This window comes from Heliangelus exortis, chromosome Z, assembly GCF_036169615.1.
Source record: "Heliangelus exortis chromosome Z, bHelExo1.hap1, whole genome shotgun sequence".
Taxonomy (NCBI): Eukaryota; Metazoa; Chordata; class Aves; order Apodiformes; family Trochilidae; genus Heliangelus; species Heliangelus exortis.
Genome location: NC_092454.1, coordinates 28,779,172 through 28,796,571, shown reverse-complemented (window position 1 = coordinate 28,796,571; position 17,400 = coordinate 28,779,172). Strand labels below are relative to the sequence as shown.

At 37.4% G+C, this 17,400-nt stretch overlaps 2 protein-coding genes and 1 long non-coding RNA gene across 6 annotated transcripts in view; 2 read left to right on the top strand and 1 right to left on the bottom strand.

The window, feature by feature from the left end:
• PAM (peptidylglycine alpha-amidating monooxygenase) overlaps positions 1 to 17,400 on the top strand; it is a 457,165-nt gene that overhangs the window by 46,508 nt on the left and 393,257 nt on the right. The gene's annotated exons all lie outside the window — the stretch shown is intronic.
• The window catches only part of LOC139789595 (uncharacterized), a 150,717-nt gene that overhangs the window by 30,823 nt on the left and 102,494 nt on the right, over positions 1 to 17,400 (top strand). The gene's annotated exons all lie outside the window — the stretch shown is intronic.
• The window catches only part of CHD1 (chromodomain helicase DNA binding protein 1), a 55,906-nt gene continuing 48,091 nt past the window's right edge, over positions 9,586 to 17,400 (bottom strand). For all 4 annotated transcript variants that reach the window (XM_071731238.1, XM_071731242.1, XM_071731240.1 and 1 more), the window contains 5 exons: positions 14,290 to 14,468; positions 12,375 to 12,471; positions 12,109 to 12,166; positions 10,948 to 11,158; positions 9,586 to 10,745 (listed from right to left, as the gene is read on the bottom strand). In XM_071731238.1, the coding sequence (XP_071587339.1) occupies positions 10,382 to 10,745; positions 10,948 to 11,158; positions 12,109 to 12,166; positions 12,375 to 12,471; positions 14,290 to 14,468 (909 nt within the window). In that variant the 3' untranslated portion in view covers positions 9,586 to 10,381. The remainder of the gene's footprint in view (positions 10,746 to 10,947; positions 11,159 to 12,108; positions 12,167 to 12,374; positions 12,472 to 14,289; positions 14,469 to 17,400) is intronic.

The window sequence follows — 17,400 nt, the reverse complement described above, 5'->3', positions numbered from 1 at the left end:
TTTGTCTGTTTTTCTTGTAATAAATTGTCAGCAGTACAGTCAGAGACTATATATAAAGATCTGAAGTAATTTATGCATGCACTGTACTAGCCAGTGGTACAGTTCTCTCTGACTAGTGAAGGAGGAAGATAGATTATGTGGAGGAATGGCAAATGCTGTGGTACCTGTCCAAGTACAGCAGTGGTACATGTCCAAGTCTACTAGGTACGTTAGCCTCTTCCCATGGGTATGTGCTTTGTAACAAACTCGTGATCACTATTATATATTTATTGAAACCTGAGCCTGATTCTAACTTCCTTTTATAGTAGCTTTATCAAACATTCGCAAGCCCCAGTTCCATATCCACATCTCTGCTTCTGCTATCTACATCTTTCAAAGTAGCAGTGGCAAGTGCTTGACTTGTCTAGTGCTTGTTGAGTGCTCAGGTGCTCAGGACTGCTTAATAGCATCATACTGATTGATTGGTCCCAGACTGATGGCTCCAGACCACAAGCCTCTGCACTGGAGGGTAGTTGTGCTGTGGAAAGGAGGAGACAAACCTGAACCCCTCCTTTTGTTTTTGCAAGAAAGTGTGGCAGAGGGATTTATTTCTGGTCTGTGGGTTTTCCTGCTATAAGGAGTCTATGGAGAAATTATCAGGAGTAAAATATTCCCTGTGTTGGATACGTAACTATTCTCAATGTTTTAAGTTAGTACTCAGTGAAACAAAGAATGTAGCTAGGAAAAATTTAACTATATTTTCCCCTCAATATTAGCAGTACACTTTCAGAAAAACATTGAAAGAGAAGCGCAATAGGCTGGTGAAGGGTTTACAGAACAAGTCCTATGGAGGGTGACTGAGGGAATTGAAGGTGTTTAGTCTGAGAAAGAGGGGGCTTAGGGAAGCCTTATTGCTCCCTGAATATGATTCCCACAGGATCCCACTTGCAGTGTTTACAGAGATATTTAGACGAGCTTTAACACAGTGATCTGATATTGCTGAATTAATTTTGAAAGGCATTATGAATATCTTTTAGAAGAGGATCCTAAGAGAATCCTGGAAGAGAAAATTACATGCTGTAAAACTGAAGAAGATATAAAAGCTTTGAAAGAAAAACTATATGGAAGAGTCCATAAGGTTACAGGAGCTTGTATAATGTGATGATCTGCTGAGTATACATGGGAGATATAGTATTTCAATTTATCTTCATACTGTGTGATTAGCTCTGCAGCTGAAAGTGTCAAACCAAGTTATTTCAGATACAGACCAAACACAACTCTGAGTGTTGTTTTGCTAAGTTTTTGTTGCAGCTAAAATGTGAAGTATGTAGGAAGCAATCATGAGTTAGATACACCATTGAAATGCTTTGTGAAAAATGACAGCAGAAAGCAAAGGGTGCTTCAATTATATATATGTTGATGTATAAAAAAAGGTGATCACTGTATCTGTAAAAGTGTACTTCCAAAAGTGTTGTATCTACTGCAAGCTCTGCAGAAGGCAGTATAACATGATCATTGGTATTTTAACACAACTAGTAAGCTATTACTGATGCTATCTGCTGTTGGTCTTACTTTTAAGAAGTTATCTGATGCCTTGGATATTAGTGGCTTATTAAAAGGTTCTTTTAACTACCTTCTATAGCATTTCTAACAAGAATATTTCCTTATCCTATGCTAACAGTACTCTTAATAGTAGCTGAGGATAGTTCTTTGTAGTTGGGGATTCTGACAGCTTCCTTATGAGGCATGCCACAGACCTGAGCAGAGAGCTGGATGATTAATCCCTTGGTTTTCTATGTACATATGACTTCTGAATTATATATAAATATATATAATATTCTGATTTAAAAGGAAGTAATATTCTCAACTGTCAAGCGAATTATGTTTATTTCACTTCCTCAAAAACCTGTCTGGCAGAATAATCTGCATAGGACTCCTTTTAAATGGAACGCAGCCTGAGAGAATGCAGTGTCTCAGAACAGCCTGGCATTTGTTCTTGTGATCAAGATAGGGCCCTTCAGTACTGCATTTCCTGACAGACTGCTGCTGTGCTGCCAGAAATAGATCACCAACTATGTACATTCTCTAATGAGCATTATGAATACCGTGTATTTGCTTTATGGATTTTGAGGATGTGCATGTGGCTATTGTTATATACACCCTGAAATGAAGCAAGTGATGGTGGCTTGTCGCTTTGTTGTGACCGACTTGTAGCACAGTTTGAAATCTTGTATTAATTTTCTTCATGCAAATGCAGGTGTGATGTTTTGCCCTGAATTTTTCATGCTTTGGGTTATTTTTTTCTCAACTGTGTTGTGATTGATAAAAAAAATTATTCCTTTCTATCTTTCCCTAGTCCAGCTATTAAAACCTGTTATCTATACAGTGTGTAGACATGACTGCTAGTGATTCCTGTCTTTTAAAAAGGTGGTCATTTTTGTTGTTCACAAGATAAGCATTCTCTTTGTTGCGCTGCTAGTTCTTTCCATCTATATTCAAAACAAATAAGGATTGTGTGGGTCACTGTTGGTCATTTGATTCTATCATTCTTATTAATTAGCTTGTTCTGGAGAGCAGCAAACAGCCACAGATCAAATACAAGTATGGAGATAAATTTATGATGTAAAACAATTGCATCTGGTCTGATTCAGAATTCTGTTAGTCTGACTATGTTTGTAAATTACACTTAATCAAAATGAAAAGCTGCTGATCAGCGAATCAACTGTGAACAGTAGGACAGTTTGGATATCTTTCAGGGTAGGTATCAGAACTCATATCTGGACATAAAAGGGACTTAATGTGTTGTATGTGGAGTGCCAGTAGTTTTTATTTATATAAATTATTTCCATGATTACTGCCAGTTTCAAAGCTTTATTTCCACCTTTTTTCTACACCATAACAGTAGAAGAATAATCCAGCATATACACAAACCACGTGTGTGCCATTGATTTGAGTATGTGCTGAGGGCTGCAAAAGATTATCTATGTCTAGGTGGTGTGTGAAATGTTTAAATGCAAAACTGAGATACACAGTAAAGCCTTCTCAGATTGAACTCATATATTTTAAATTTTAGCCTAGCTTTCTGTTCAGGGGCTATCTGACATGCCTATACTTATGCCATTGGCTTTGGCCCATTGATTAAGCCTGTCAAGATCCCCCTGTAAAGGCTTCCTGCACTAAAACAGATCAACACTTGCACCCAGCTTAGTGTCATCTGCATATTTACTAAGGGTGAACTCCACCCCCTCATCCACATCATTAATAAAGATGTTTAACAGGAATGGTCCCAGTACTAAGCCCTAGGGAACACCACTGGTGACCAGACACCAACTGGATTTAACTCCATTGACTAAAACTCTGGGCCCAGTCATCCAACCAGTTTTTAACCCAGTAAAGTGTATGCCCATCCAAGCCATGAACAGACAGAAACTGTGTCAAATGCCTTACTAAAGTCAAGATAGACAACATCCACAGCATTTCTTTCATCCAGCAAGTGTGTCACCTTGTCATAAAAGGAAATCAGGTTTGTCAAATAGGTCCTGCCTTTTGTAAACTGATGCTGACTAGGCCTGATCTCCTGGTTTTCCTGCCTGTATATATCTCTATATATCTGTATATATCTGGTAATCCTGATACAGCTCTTGCACTGACTGAAATAGAAGACTCCTTGTAATTGTGCTCCCTACTCTCTCCCCTGACTTTACTCTGTCCCACTTAAGCCATAACCACCAATGGCAGTCGCAGTGACTTAACATGGTGTTATCACTTAAGTTGTGATGGCTGTCACGTCTGGCTTAAATTGGACTTTGGGAAGATGAATGGCAACACAGTAGCCAGGGACTGTCTGATACACTGACCCAGACATCTTGCTGGAATGCAAACAGGTCTGTAAGCCATTCATCTTTATAAATAGTGGACAGCTCAGATCCTCTTGAGCTTTCCTGCACTGCAGCAGTATACATGCTAAGGTCTCCCCTTCAACTGGGGCACCTCTCAGGGTTATTCCTTGGTTGAGACAATCTGAATTGTGTCAGACATTCAGTAAGCAAATAAGTAATGAGTGCTGAAATGTCGAGATATAAAGGATTGATTGTGCACATATAATTCTTTAGACATAAACCGTTGATCAAGCCTGGGCCTAAGTCTGGGTTCAGCCACAGTCTAGACTCCTTTCTGAGGAATTTAGAACAAAAGGGGTCAACAGTGAGGATGTCCCTAATGGTTTTGTCAGACCTTGTACTCTGTGCAGTAATTTGGTCTACCTCACCATCGAATCTTGTCAAGACACTGCTGTATTTACCATTGAATTTTGTTATCAATACAGTATATTGCAGCTTCTCTCTTGGAAGTGAAATGCATCACTCTTTCCATGACACCCTTACAAATGGAAACACTTCCTACTTCTTGGTTTAGACGCTAGTAAAAAACTCTAACTTCACAGTTATGAAAGCCAAATAGAATTTTTTTCAAAGAACTGTTAGGATATTGCTCCTACATTGTCTGATGGGACCAGAAGTGTATAGTGAAATCTCTAGTTCTATGCATTTCACACGATCTTGCTTTGACTTAGTTCTGCACTGGCTCTAACACAGTAAACAGCTGTTAGGTGCTGGAGTGCATTACATAAAGTTATGGAACACTTCTCATTTAGTGTCACCAGGAAAGACCAAATTCATGCAGTCAGAGATGTGAACCAAAGGATGATAAAATGGAGGGGGAAATAAGGCAGCTCTCTTCAAAAGTGAAAATCTTATTAGCTCTTTCAGTATTAAGAAAAGATCACTGGTAGTACTAACAATTACAAAGCAAATGCATAAAATTAACATGCTGTCATCTTGGGTAAAAAGAGCAAACAACATCCAAAACCTGCAAGCCCTTCAGTCTAAAAGCAGATCATTTGTAAGTGAACTAGTTAATCTAATGACAAGATGTAAAAAACCCTCCCAGTTTCATCTTTGCTTAGAGGATATTTTTACTGGATATTTAAACTGGCAGTAGTTAAATGGCAATATATTGGCCTGTGGTAGAGTACTGTTCTTAAGCATAGAGCTGCTAACTACAGTTTAATTGTGGACAATAAAGGTTATATGTCTGTCATTAACAAAACTTCCTGGTTAATAATTTAAATGGTTGTTTTTCACTAATTTCTTCTTTGTGGAGTTCTTGGAGATGAAGGGTGCCCAATGTGGAAAAAAGACAAGTCAGCACGATGGGATGGAAGGGGATGTTTATTGAGCTTATTGTGTGAAGAAGAGTTGAAAAGATGATACTAACCACAAAGGTCTTTAGCCCTGAGCACTAGTTAAAAGAATTAGAACTGACAGTAGAAAGCAATGATTACATGAACTTACTGTATGAAGTTATGTCATTAGCATGCTAATATGCTCTCCCTTAGGCTAGAAGGACTGCCCTGCCTATGAGAGCAGCCTAACTTCTGACCATGTGTAGTTTGCTATAGTAGATGGATGCTGTACCACTTCAAGTGAAGGTAAAGACTAGTTAGCCAATCACGTAGGCAAATGATATCAGTATACTTAGACATAAGGTGATTTTGCATGTTCTGGTCTATAGAATAAATCCTCTCTAACGGGGAAGGTGTTCTAGCTTTGTGAACTATTGCCTAGCACACCTTTTGTGCAAAAATGAAACAAAACAGTGTCTCAGCTCTGTGTGGAATATGGTTTCTGCCCACCAAGTGGAGAACCCAGATATAGGACAACATGCACAGGGATCTGAACAGGATGTACATAGACAGTTGGCTTGATTTTTAGTTTAATGATATAATTTGGTAATGTGCCACAGTGACTTTATTGGGTGGCTTAGACCCTCAGACAATTAGGCATCTCTCTATTTTGAATAAAGACCATACCTACTGCCAGTCCTTTTCAAATCTGTTCTTCATTCATAGAGTAAGCATTCAGTCTGTCCTACTCACAAGGGAGGAATACAATTCTTCCATTCTTAATTTCTTTTACTGTTAAACATAATTTTGAATGTAGGGATTAGAGTACTGTGTATCACCTTTGCGTATCACACTGTATCTCTGAAACTCAGAGAAGTTTTCTCTTGACTGTGCCCTCCAATACTTTGTTTCAAGATCATAGCAACTCACCATTAATTGCTTTTTTCTAGAAAGGATCAAAACTTCTCATCACTTCCTTACAGAGTGCCCTTCCCTGTAAAGGAAGTGGTGGAGCTGAAGTTACTGTTGCATCTCTCGGTTTTCACCAATGCCTTCCCACTCTGGAACATGAAAGTTATGGCCTGGATTTTCCAAGGGAAGCATTCCAGCAGATTGCTGGTCAACATAGCTGGAAGTGCAGCTTCTTCTAGTGGCTCAAACCACTGTCAAAGAGGAACACTGCCACCCCAACATTTTGCACTCAAGATGAAAACTGGAACTCTAATTTTAAAAATGTATCTCTGTCGTATGAGATGATTCAATAGCAAAGTAAAGAAGAAAAGGAATTATATCCTGTTAAAAAAAATATATTGTTTGAAGTGAATTTACAAAGCAAAATGAAGCTGAACTCAGTAAATAAACACCTAGCACTTCAAGCAGTACTTCCTGGTTCACAAATAATGCAATACTTTTTCCTTATTATCTTTCTCTGTAGACCATCATATGGATACATTTTTCCTTATACCTAGAATAAGTATTGTAATTAATTGATCTTGGACTAGGTAGTTTGGGATAGTAATTAGATGTTGTGTATTGACTAAACCTAGAACTGTACTTAATTGCTTTAAAGTTTCTTCATGAAGTCCAGGATTGTTGCTCAGTTTACTTCTTGTGAGTGATTAAGATTCATGACACTAAGTAATATTATACAATGGAAGAAAGAAAAACAAGATAATGCAGTCTTGATGATCTACAATAAATGCATGCAAATTTTCTGTATTTATCAGTTCAAACAAATGAGGTTTTGGAGTAAACTGAAAATTATGCACTTGACTTGGTCTTGTAACTTTTCTTAAAAAAAAACATATGCATCTCAATTTTTTTCTACAGCATATATCACAAATATGAACAAGTGCCTAAGATTTGTAAAAAAATATTCCACAGCTATATTTTAAGTGGGAAACCCAATGATATAAATTAAAAGCCCAATGCTGATTCAGCTTTAGAGTGTAAAAGAAAGTAATCAGCTTCCACAATAAGTTTATTAAGATAATACAAATAATTAAAGAAGCATAATTTTTTTTTTTTTTTTAAATGTTAGGTCTAGAAACAGTTATTTTCAACAGGACAATAGCAATTCTTAATTTTTTAAATAGAAATGTTATTTTCAACAGGACAATAGCAATTCTTAATTTTTTAAATAGAAATGAATTATCATAATTAAATTTCATTATTTACTCTGAGACAATTCTTCACTTGTTGGAAGTTTTGAAAATCAGTAAGTTACCAAGAAACTGAAAGGACTATGGAATTGGAAAATACATGCTAGAATTATTTGGTTTTGTACTGGGCACATCAGAAAGAAAATCTTTCACTGCCCTCATATAAGGCTGGGTAGACCAGCAGGTGCTATTACTATTTCATTCCTGACTTGTATCTTAACAATAATTACTGGACTACAGAGAAAACTGAAAAGGGTGAGAAGCAAACAATTAATTCCATGAACCTCTTCATCTTTTCTGCTGCTAGTGGTGTCTCATAACAATTATATTTCTTACCTACTGCTTCTAGAGTGCCCCATATAAAAGCTTCAGAAGAATTTTAATATTAACTTTTGGAATTAATCATAGCAGTTTGTTGGAAGAATGAAGAGATACAGCTCTCTGCCCCAAAATATTTTAGTAAAATAAACCTCCATCAGCAAAAGTGGATGACTTATATCAAGAGTCACTTATTTCAATAGTCTTTATTACTGTGTAATAGAAGTGGGAGGTTTTTACCTTTACAAAAATAAGTGTACCCAATGAGAGGACCTAATTTCAGCCACAGTATAAAGAGAGAAGACAGGATTTAATTATTTTGCTATATACAACTTGATCATGGAGAAACTTGCAACAAAATGTCTCATCAGGAAGAAATTGGTATGCTTTTTGGCATCTTCACTTTCCCCAGGAAATGGTAAGGTAAATCCCTACAAAAAAAAAAAAACCAACAAAAAACAGTTGTCACTGAATGCAACTTTATATGCATATTTGCATCTGAATGCATAGCAGTGTCATGCACACTGGAGACTGAAACCCGTATTTCACATACATCCTTACAGGAGTACTTCACTGTGATTTTACACTCTAAGGAAACCTGCAGGTAAACATGTCCTCTTCTTGATAGCAGTGAAAGGTTCTCTGAAACCAGATACTGTTTGCTCAGACAGGACATCTGCAGTGTGAGGATGAAAATGGGGAAAATAAAGTGACTGTGAGCAGGTAGATGATGATACCAGTACAGGAACTGACGAGCTAATGGAAAAGAACCAGAGTACACATTTCTCTGTCCTTAAAACTAGTAGCAGAAATAAATTTTTTTATGTTCTTTTTCCAACTGGCTAACAATCTACTGCTTGTAGGTAGTGCTGGGAATAGTAGACTAGAAATATGTTAAAAGGATGCATATGGAAATAATAGATTTCGATGCATGGTAGCTGTACACCATGAGTTCTCTTGGAGTCAGCAGAATTCTTACTTCCCATATATAGATAGCATATAGATCCTATTTAGTATCTGATGAATGCCTGGGAAATTAACACACTCCTTGAAGATTTTTCATTACTAACAAAAGAAGGATCAAATCTGCATGCATGGAAAAGGAATTATAAATCACTTATTTGCAGAGGATACAGGAGTCTCCTAGATCATTGGGTCATCAGAAATAGGGTGATAGGGTTAGGAGAAGGTTGGACTCAATGATCTTGAAGGCCTTTTGATCTGTTTAATTTGAAAAAAACATGTAAGATTGCGAGACCAGAGAAAAATAAGTAACACATACAGCTCCAACCACATGATGCCAAGCTAGATATCTTTCCTAATTATCTTGCTGCATATTAAATTTTGTAGTCTGAGTTTAATGTTTTTATGTGTAAACTTGAAAAAAAGTAATGCTGCATAGAAAAAAAAGAGCAGAAAACTACATGAGCCCACAGATCCTTTTAGTTTAAATTTAATTTGTCAGATAGAAGTTACCTATGTACAATCAGTGTGCATTGTAACAATTCTGTCAATAAAGCAATTCAAATCCTCTAAAATATTAATTGGCTGCATAGCATATTTGACATTATTGCCCATGTTGAAGAGGGAACACAAATGGATTTACAATAAATTTTGGCTGATTTGAACTCTAAAGTGTTCAGGTATTTAACACTGACTCATTAAAACCAATGCACCTGAAAAATTTTCCAGAGCACAGGTTAGCTGGATATTTCTTACCATTTCATTACAAACAATTACAACACTGACAATTTAATAGGGAAAAAAAAAAACCCAAAACCAAACCAAAACCAAAACCAACAAACAACACCACAAAAAAAAACCCAAACAAAAAAACCCCCAAAACCCCAAAACCCAAACCATGTATCTAAAGTATCCAATAAAAAAGGAGCATTAAATGGAATAAAATGTTCCCTTTCCCCATTTTTACATTCCAAACACTGATTCCATCAAGATATTTTATTAAAACATGTAAGTACACAGATTTTGTTTTATAATTGTGACAAGAAGGCCTGAGTTGGTGAGGAAAAGAACAGTCAGAAAAAGCCTGAGAGGGGAAAAAAGCTCATTTAATTAATTTACAGTAATTTACAGCCAGTTGCTTGTGTGGTTTTATTTTTGTTTTGTTTCATTTATTTGGATTTTTATTTGTTTTGTAAAAAGGCATTGTAACTGATCACCAACAGGAGAAATCTGGCTATTTTACAGATATAGAGTACTGAATTTAAATATTTGAGCTTGTGATGAACAGCGGCAAGGTGGTCGCAGTGTACAATGTAAACAAGTTGCTTTGGAAAGTGAACAAAGTCCTTGAGAGTTCTTTACTAAAGAAACAAAAGAAAATTAACTCCTCATTCCTTCCAGAAATACGAGCACAAGTCAGTGTTCAAAAGTTCATTTACAAACATAATTTAAAATATGTTCAGCTTAGAACCACATTGACATGAACAGTTTTACAGTAAGATCCAGTCTGGAAGGGGCAGTGTTGAGGTCCCTGTAAAAGTAAACATCTCCATTTCTTAAAAAAGAGTGCCACAACATTTGCAGCACAGTGCAGCATAAACTTCAAATACAAAAATACTTTTCTTCTGTTGGGACAATAGACCTTGTGTCCTGGAAAGAAGTAACAATACTGCTACTGACAGAATATCCAGTCAGTATCTTTCAAGTCATGTAAGGCAATTACTGTGTTAGTTTACTGTATATGGCTAAAAGGAGGTCCAGAAAATGTCAGTCTTTGTTATGTTTTCCGGCTGCTCCATGTTTGTTCAGGTGTACTTTTGTGATCTGACGAATGCTCAAATGGAGATCTGTGTCCTAGCGGAGATCTTGAACCATAAGGAGACCTCTGATCTAATGGTGACCTGGGGCCACTACTTGAAGCTCTGTGGTCCATTTGCCAGTCCGAGTGGTACCTATAATCTCGAGAAGACTTATGGTGGCTGTACTCTGAAGTGGAGCGGTGATCTGAATGGATCCTGTGGTCTGAATGGGAACGGTGATCTGAATGAGCCCGGCTGTCTTTTAGACTTCCCTCCAGGTTTGACCTGTGGTCTCTACTCCTGTAGTCATCCAACTTTCTATGTTTGCTATCACTGTAGTATCTAAAACACAAACGTAATTCTTATTAGTGCTACTGAGCCCACATTAAGAGCCATAATTATGTCAAATCAACAGAACTGCATTAGACTTAGCAACTTTGCAATTTTATGTTACTCAAAAAACAGGTTTTTTGCTTCCTACAAGCATACTAATAAAACAGAAAGGGAATTCTGAACTGATTTTAAAATTGCTTGAGAAACTCACCTGCTGTCTTGTTTGTAGTGATCCCAGTCTCTGTGATCTTTTCCATTGCTGAAGGCTGAATATGGTCTTTTCCTAGAGTCATTTTTCTTGTATGCATCTCCCTGATGCCTGTCTTTATGATGATCGTGGTATTGTGAAAAGTGCCTATCAGAAGAGTAACTGTCCCTGCTACTGTCATCATGGTTTGTATTCTCCTTCAGTCTTTCGACATCTGTTTAACAGAGCAGAGGTTAAAGGAAATCTCAAAAATAATTTCTTAACCTAATTCAAACAGAACTTCTGCTTATCAGATATAAAGCAGTTTAATTTGGCAGAAAAAATATCTAAATAGCTGAAAGACAAATGGACTAATGTGAGTGAACTGAAAGGAACCTCAGAAGTAATAGGAAATAAACAAGCTAGAACGTAGAGGTATATGACTCTGTAACTGCACTACTTAACCTCTCCATTCAGTATGCAAAGCTAAGTGCCGCTCAAATGAGCAGTAGAGATGTCTTTTGCAGAGCAAGTTTAGACAGAATGGTAGCAACAGTCCTCTCTAAGAAGGGATAGCCTTAGTATGAATAAGTTTTAATGGTACACCTTGTTAATGGAAGACTTTCAGTGGTATTCCCAAAGTAGAGTACATTGATTTTAAGTCAATGAATATATACTCCATCTTACGTAACACAAGACAAAAACAAGTGCTGCAAAAAGGCAGGTGTGGGAGCATATTAATAACAGTGTTATTGTCAACAACAAAAGGCAGCCTATGTAATTAAGCACAAGCTATGACTTTAAGAATAGCTTGCTTTCTTACATGGCAGTGATTTTACAGCAATGACAAGTAGACACAGAATTTCTGAAGAACTTACAGGTTTTGAGTGGACCTCTCTCATTCCCCCAAATTAAATCCATAAAATCTTTCCCAAGTGTTTTTAAAGGATGTCCAAAGTGTTTATGAAGGATGGTACTTAATACTTGAAAACAGTGCTACTGAAAACAGCGAGTACCAGCTTCAGTCTGCACTCAGCTGGATTTCATCAGCAAACTAGCAAAGTATTGCTAATCAGCCAGCCTCAAGGATACTTAGCAGTGTGTGAGACCAATCTGGGAAATGTAAAATGAAATAAACATGAAAACTAAGATATCTAACACAAGAATATACTTTAGGTTTCTTACCTGGATTTCTAATTACATGCACATTCACATTGCTGCTAATATTCTGGTCATTGTGTTGCTGAAAGAGAAGTATAAAAATGCATTGCTAAGTCCCAAAGTTTAGCTGAAATCATTAGCAAAATTTCCTAATAAAAGAAAGTACTCCACTATAAACACAAGTATTACTTGAAGTGTATTTCTGTGCTCTTATAATTCTTTAGATCTAGTAGGAGTTATAATATTTAAGATACACATTTGTGTATTTAGAAAGGGTCTGAAAATATTACTTGAGACTCTTGGCGTTTTTTGATTGCGTGCTTATACAGTTTGTGCAGCTTCCTGGCATCAAATTCTGTAAACTTGGAGACAAAAATCCACAAATTCCTGAGGAAGAAGGAAAGAGAAGTTATAATTCTTCTACAACTTTTTTTTCATGTACTATATAACAGAGCATGAATTTAACTGAAATTATTTAAACACTACTTCAGTAAAATGAGAAACAGTGTAAAATTTATACAGTACTGCTTTGCTGCACAGCAAACATTATCTAGCTGTATGTTAAACATTTCAAATTTTAATTATGTTAACAATTTGTCTCTTGGTCTTATTTATCATAAGCACTTCAAAGTGTAGGCAAAGTAGTACTAGTAACAACTGTGTTAATAAAATGATTTGTGAAATTGCTTATAAATGTGGCTGTCAGTTTACGTATGTCTTCCAAAATTTGTTTTTTAATGTTGAGAAACCACTCATCCAAAAAAAATTTAAGTAAGTAAAGTTAAGTAAGAAGAATGTGAAATCTCTTACAGTTTAAGAGATTTTTTTCTACACGCCTTCCTGCATCAAAATACCAGTGAGAGAATTTTTTCACAAGAATTTCAAAGCTTGGTCAAAGCTTTTGAAAACAAATGAGAACTGTGAAATAGGATGGAAGTAGTGTGCTAAAAGGAATGAAAGAATAAACTAAGTCTTTTGCTGTCAAGATGACAAAGTTCTGAAGAAAACATAAGTGTCTATCATGACAGGTAACAGATATAAAGTCTAAAATTCTTTCAGTCAAATTTGCAGATGAAATATTTATAAGACTATCAAATGCTAGTGTTCAGAAGTATATGAAGCATGCACACTCAGGAAGCAACAGTCTGTTCCTTTACTGTGATTATTTAAACACTGTAATTTTGGTCTAGAGTGTGCGAAAGTAGACAGCCAGTCAATGGTGTGCCTAATGACATCTGTATAAATTTATATAAGCTTAACTACACTTCTTAACTAAGATTGCTGAAATGCATATTTTAATAACACTTCATATAATAGTGTAGCACTATTATAATCAATAGCTCTATTGAGTTTCCACTTAAAGAAAATTTTACCAAAATGCCTAAGAACAAGATCCAGTTTTTGTATCTCAATATTTTGTATCACCTCAATATTTTGAAGTAAAGCAAGTAAAACCAGCAGAAGCATGCTAAACCAACAGACACCTTAAAGAAAATGAAGCTCTTAACACACTTTTGTACATGCAAATACATGTACTCTTGTACATGTATTTTTAGCCACGGAAGATTGAAGTCCATGTTCTGATAAAGGTAACTCAAATTGCATCACAAATTTAAAAATAAATATAATTTTAAAATCAGCAACTTTTCTTAATTTTTTACAATTGTCTCTTCATAAAGATGGACGCTTGTACTTAATCTCAGAAATCGACCTGAGTGTGTTAAGATAAATACTTTTATCTTAACTATAGTTAGTTATTTTATCTTAATTAGAGTTAGTATGTAATTTAATTTGAGAGTATACTTTTGTAAGGAATAGAGAATTCTGGAACACAAAATCATAAAAAGTTCAACACAAATTTACAATTGCTATTTTTAGCAGGAAATTAAAAAAACCCAAACCAAACCACCTCAAAGTTGAAAAGTAAGAAAGCTTTTCCACTAGACAGCCTAAGCAACAAGCTACCTAGTTTTTTGTTTTGGTTTTAAAATGAGATGATTTCACCTACTGGACACGATGTATTGCTGTGAAGTATGAAAAAAATCAATTCTTTGATTTTTGAAAGGCAGAACCATCTACAATCACCATATTTAAAACAGCGCAAAGGGAGAGTAAATAATGAAAGAAAGAATTAAAAACTATTTTACTTAATAGAAACAATTACAGATTTTCCTTTCTCAAGAAAAACAAGGGAGATTAACTGACTTTCTCCACTGCTTAATTAGTTCTGGATTTGTGTACTCCTTTAGGCATTCAGTTATGTGATCCCCAATTTTGATCAGACACTGTCTAGTGTGCTCCAGTTGCTCTCTTTCAGAAAGGCCCTTCTCTGGTCGATCCAGCTGTTTCAATGCTGCTTTGACAGGCCTCATTCTTTCTTTGCACTGTAATATGGAAAAGGGAATTTATTAATTGAAATAACAAAAAAAAGTGTAAAATTTGACCCACCCTTTATTGTGATATATACATGCAAATAAAGTACTACTACAAGACAAACGAAACACAAATCTTGCTCACAGCTCTTAAAAATGGTTTACAGGTTTCCTTCAAAAAAAGTTGTATTTTAAACTCACCTGGAAATCTACTCTTCTATGAATGCAACAGATTGTATAAAATACAGATACCAAGGACTTCAGAAAGAACTGATAGTATTTTTCTGAGGAAAAGGACTTTTACAACTGCTTTTTACAATCATATTTAAAAATTCTAGCACAAGCATATATGACCGGACTTACGCTTTTTAGTACCCTGAAAGCTATACCAACCAGTTAGCATGATTTAAATTATGGACACTTGCTTAGGGACAGCTTCCAATTACAATGGCATGGTGAACAGCAGAAATGCATAGTCTCCTTGTCAAAAGAGAGAAATTAGTTCAACCTGAACAACCCGCAGCAGTTAACTTCCATGTGAAAGTACAGTTAAATATGCTAATCAGACTGCATCTGACCATGGTATAACTATAAACAGATTCCAGAATATAAAGCTTGGACAAAAAAGATGTTCCATACACAAATCCAAACTCAATCTATACACAATTCCAGTAGGAATAAAATTTGTAGAGTAAAAAAAAGAAATTTGAAATATTAAACAAATGTTTGGAACAGAATGAAATGGAACATCATGATTACCATGTGAACATCTAAGGAGAACTCAGAAAAATCAGGGATTTTCCATTACCAGGCCATGCCTCTCGATGTAATTAAGCAGCTGCAATACACATTGCACTAGAATCACAGAATTATAACCTTGGGTTGGAAGAGACCTTAAAGAGTCCCAACCCCCTGCAGGGACAACTCTCACTAGAGCAGGATGCTCAATGCTCCATCCAATCTGGCCTTACAGAATCATAGAATCTGCTGAATTGGAAAGGACCCATCAAGATCATCAAGTCCAACTCCTGTCCCGGTGTAGGGCACCCCCAGAAACAAACCATGTGTCTGAGAGCATTACCCAAATGTTTCTCAAACTCAGGCAGGTGTGGTACTGTGACCACTTCCCTGGGGAGAGTGTTCCGCTGCTCAGCGGCCCTTTTGGTGAAAAACTTTATCCTAATGTCCAACCTCAACTTCCCCCAGCACATCCTCTTACCATTTGCTCAGGTCCTATTGTTGGTGTCCTGGTTTGGGCCAGGATAAAGGTGATTTTTCTGAGTTTCTTGTAGATGGTTGAACTTGCTGAGGTTGACAGCAAGTTTCTCAAATGGAGTATTCCATCCCATGTGCGTCATCCTCGGTATGGAGTTGGGGGATCTCGAGGACCGAGCCACACCCTTACCAGCTGATCGGCCTCACCTGAGATCATCAGCAGAAGTGCTGGGTACCACCCCCCCTTAACAGCTAATTGGTCTCACCTGTAGCACTATAAAAGACCAGCAGAAGCTCCTGGCTGCCTCCCTGGCTGGCTGCTTGTGGCCCTGCTTGCTGCCCTGCCTGGTTGCCTCCCTGCTGCCCTGCCTGCTGCCCGGTTGCCTGCCTGCCTGCCTTCACCCGGCATCTTGGAAGGATCCCATCCAGTCCGTTTGCCCGCCTGCTGCCCTGCCTGCTGCCCAGTTGCTTGCCTGCCTGCCTTCACCCGGCTTGCGTGAGAATTGTTGGGGGAAAAGGGGGAAGGACTCTGATATTCATTCTCCTGTATATTTGTGTATATATATATATATATAGCATTTTTCTTTTTTTTTTCCCTATTTACCATTATTGTTTCATTAAAGTTGATTGGTTTAGCCTCCAACCCATAAGTCTCTCTCCCTTATTCTCTCTCCTTTCTTATCAAGGAGGAGAGAGAGATTAATAGAGAGCATCTGTCACCCGGTTTAATCGCCGGGCCAGTGTTAAACCTTGACAGATTTATTGGCGCCCAACGTGGGGCTCGAGCTAATTGGCTCGAGTCCAATTTAAATTTTTACTAATTTGCCTGAATAGTTTGAGTTCCAGCTCCAGCAGAAAGAATGGCTTTGCTGAGCTGGAATCAGATCTTGTTCCTTGGAAATTTCACAGGGTTGGAGATTAAACCAATCATTCCGTACCTTTGGTATTTAGGGTACGCAATCTGTCTTTTTGCAGCTGGAATTGCTGCTACTTTGTGGTTTATTTTTCGTAAGAGCTGCTTGAGAACCATTGTTGCGATATGGTCCTCAATACTGTTATATATAATGGTGCATGGTGTAGTAGTGTTTCAGGCAGAGATACAAAATTTGATTGGTAATTACACTCCCAGTTTTAATTTGGGAAATTATACCATCTCATCGTATTTTGGGCTGACTCCCCCAGATTTTAGTAACAATAGCATTTCATTTCTCAATCTTCTGGTGGGTGTTGTTAATTTTTCTCATATAGTGGTGAGGAGAAACACAAAAACCACAGTAATGAGGGTGAGCACGCCTTTTCGGAGGCCGAGAGTTGCTGTTCGGAGAGTGAGAGCTGCTCCTCGTGCAGAGAGCACCCCTGCTCCTGCTTCTGCAGCTGCCTCTCGCCCCCCCCCCCTCACACAAGGGCACAACTCAGATAAGGCCGGCCAGCATTGCCAGTGTTTCTGCTACAGCTGCAGCTCCTGTCTCTACCCCCATGGACACTGCTGCTGCTACTGCTGCAGACACCACAGCCTCTCCCCCTCAGCCCACACAGCTACTTGTTGCCCCTGTAACTAAGAGAAAAGGAAAACAATGGAAATCAGAAACGAGCCTTCACCCCTCCAAGTCTGAAGGAGACGACCAAGTGATAGAGGAGATAGAGGATACTGCCTCTCCTCGCAGAGCAGCTAGAAGAGACTCTAAAGCAGAGTCAGCTGAGGAGGACTCAGACTCAGAATCTGCTCAGT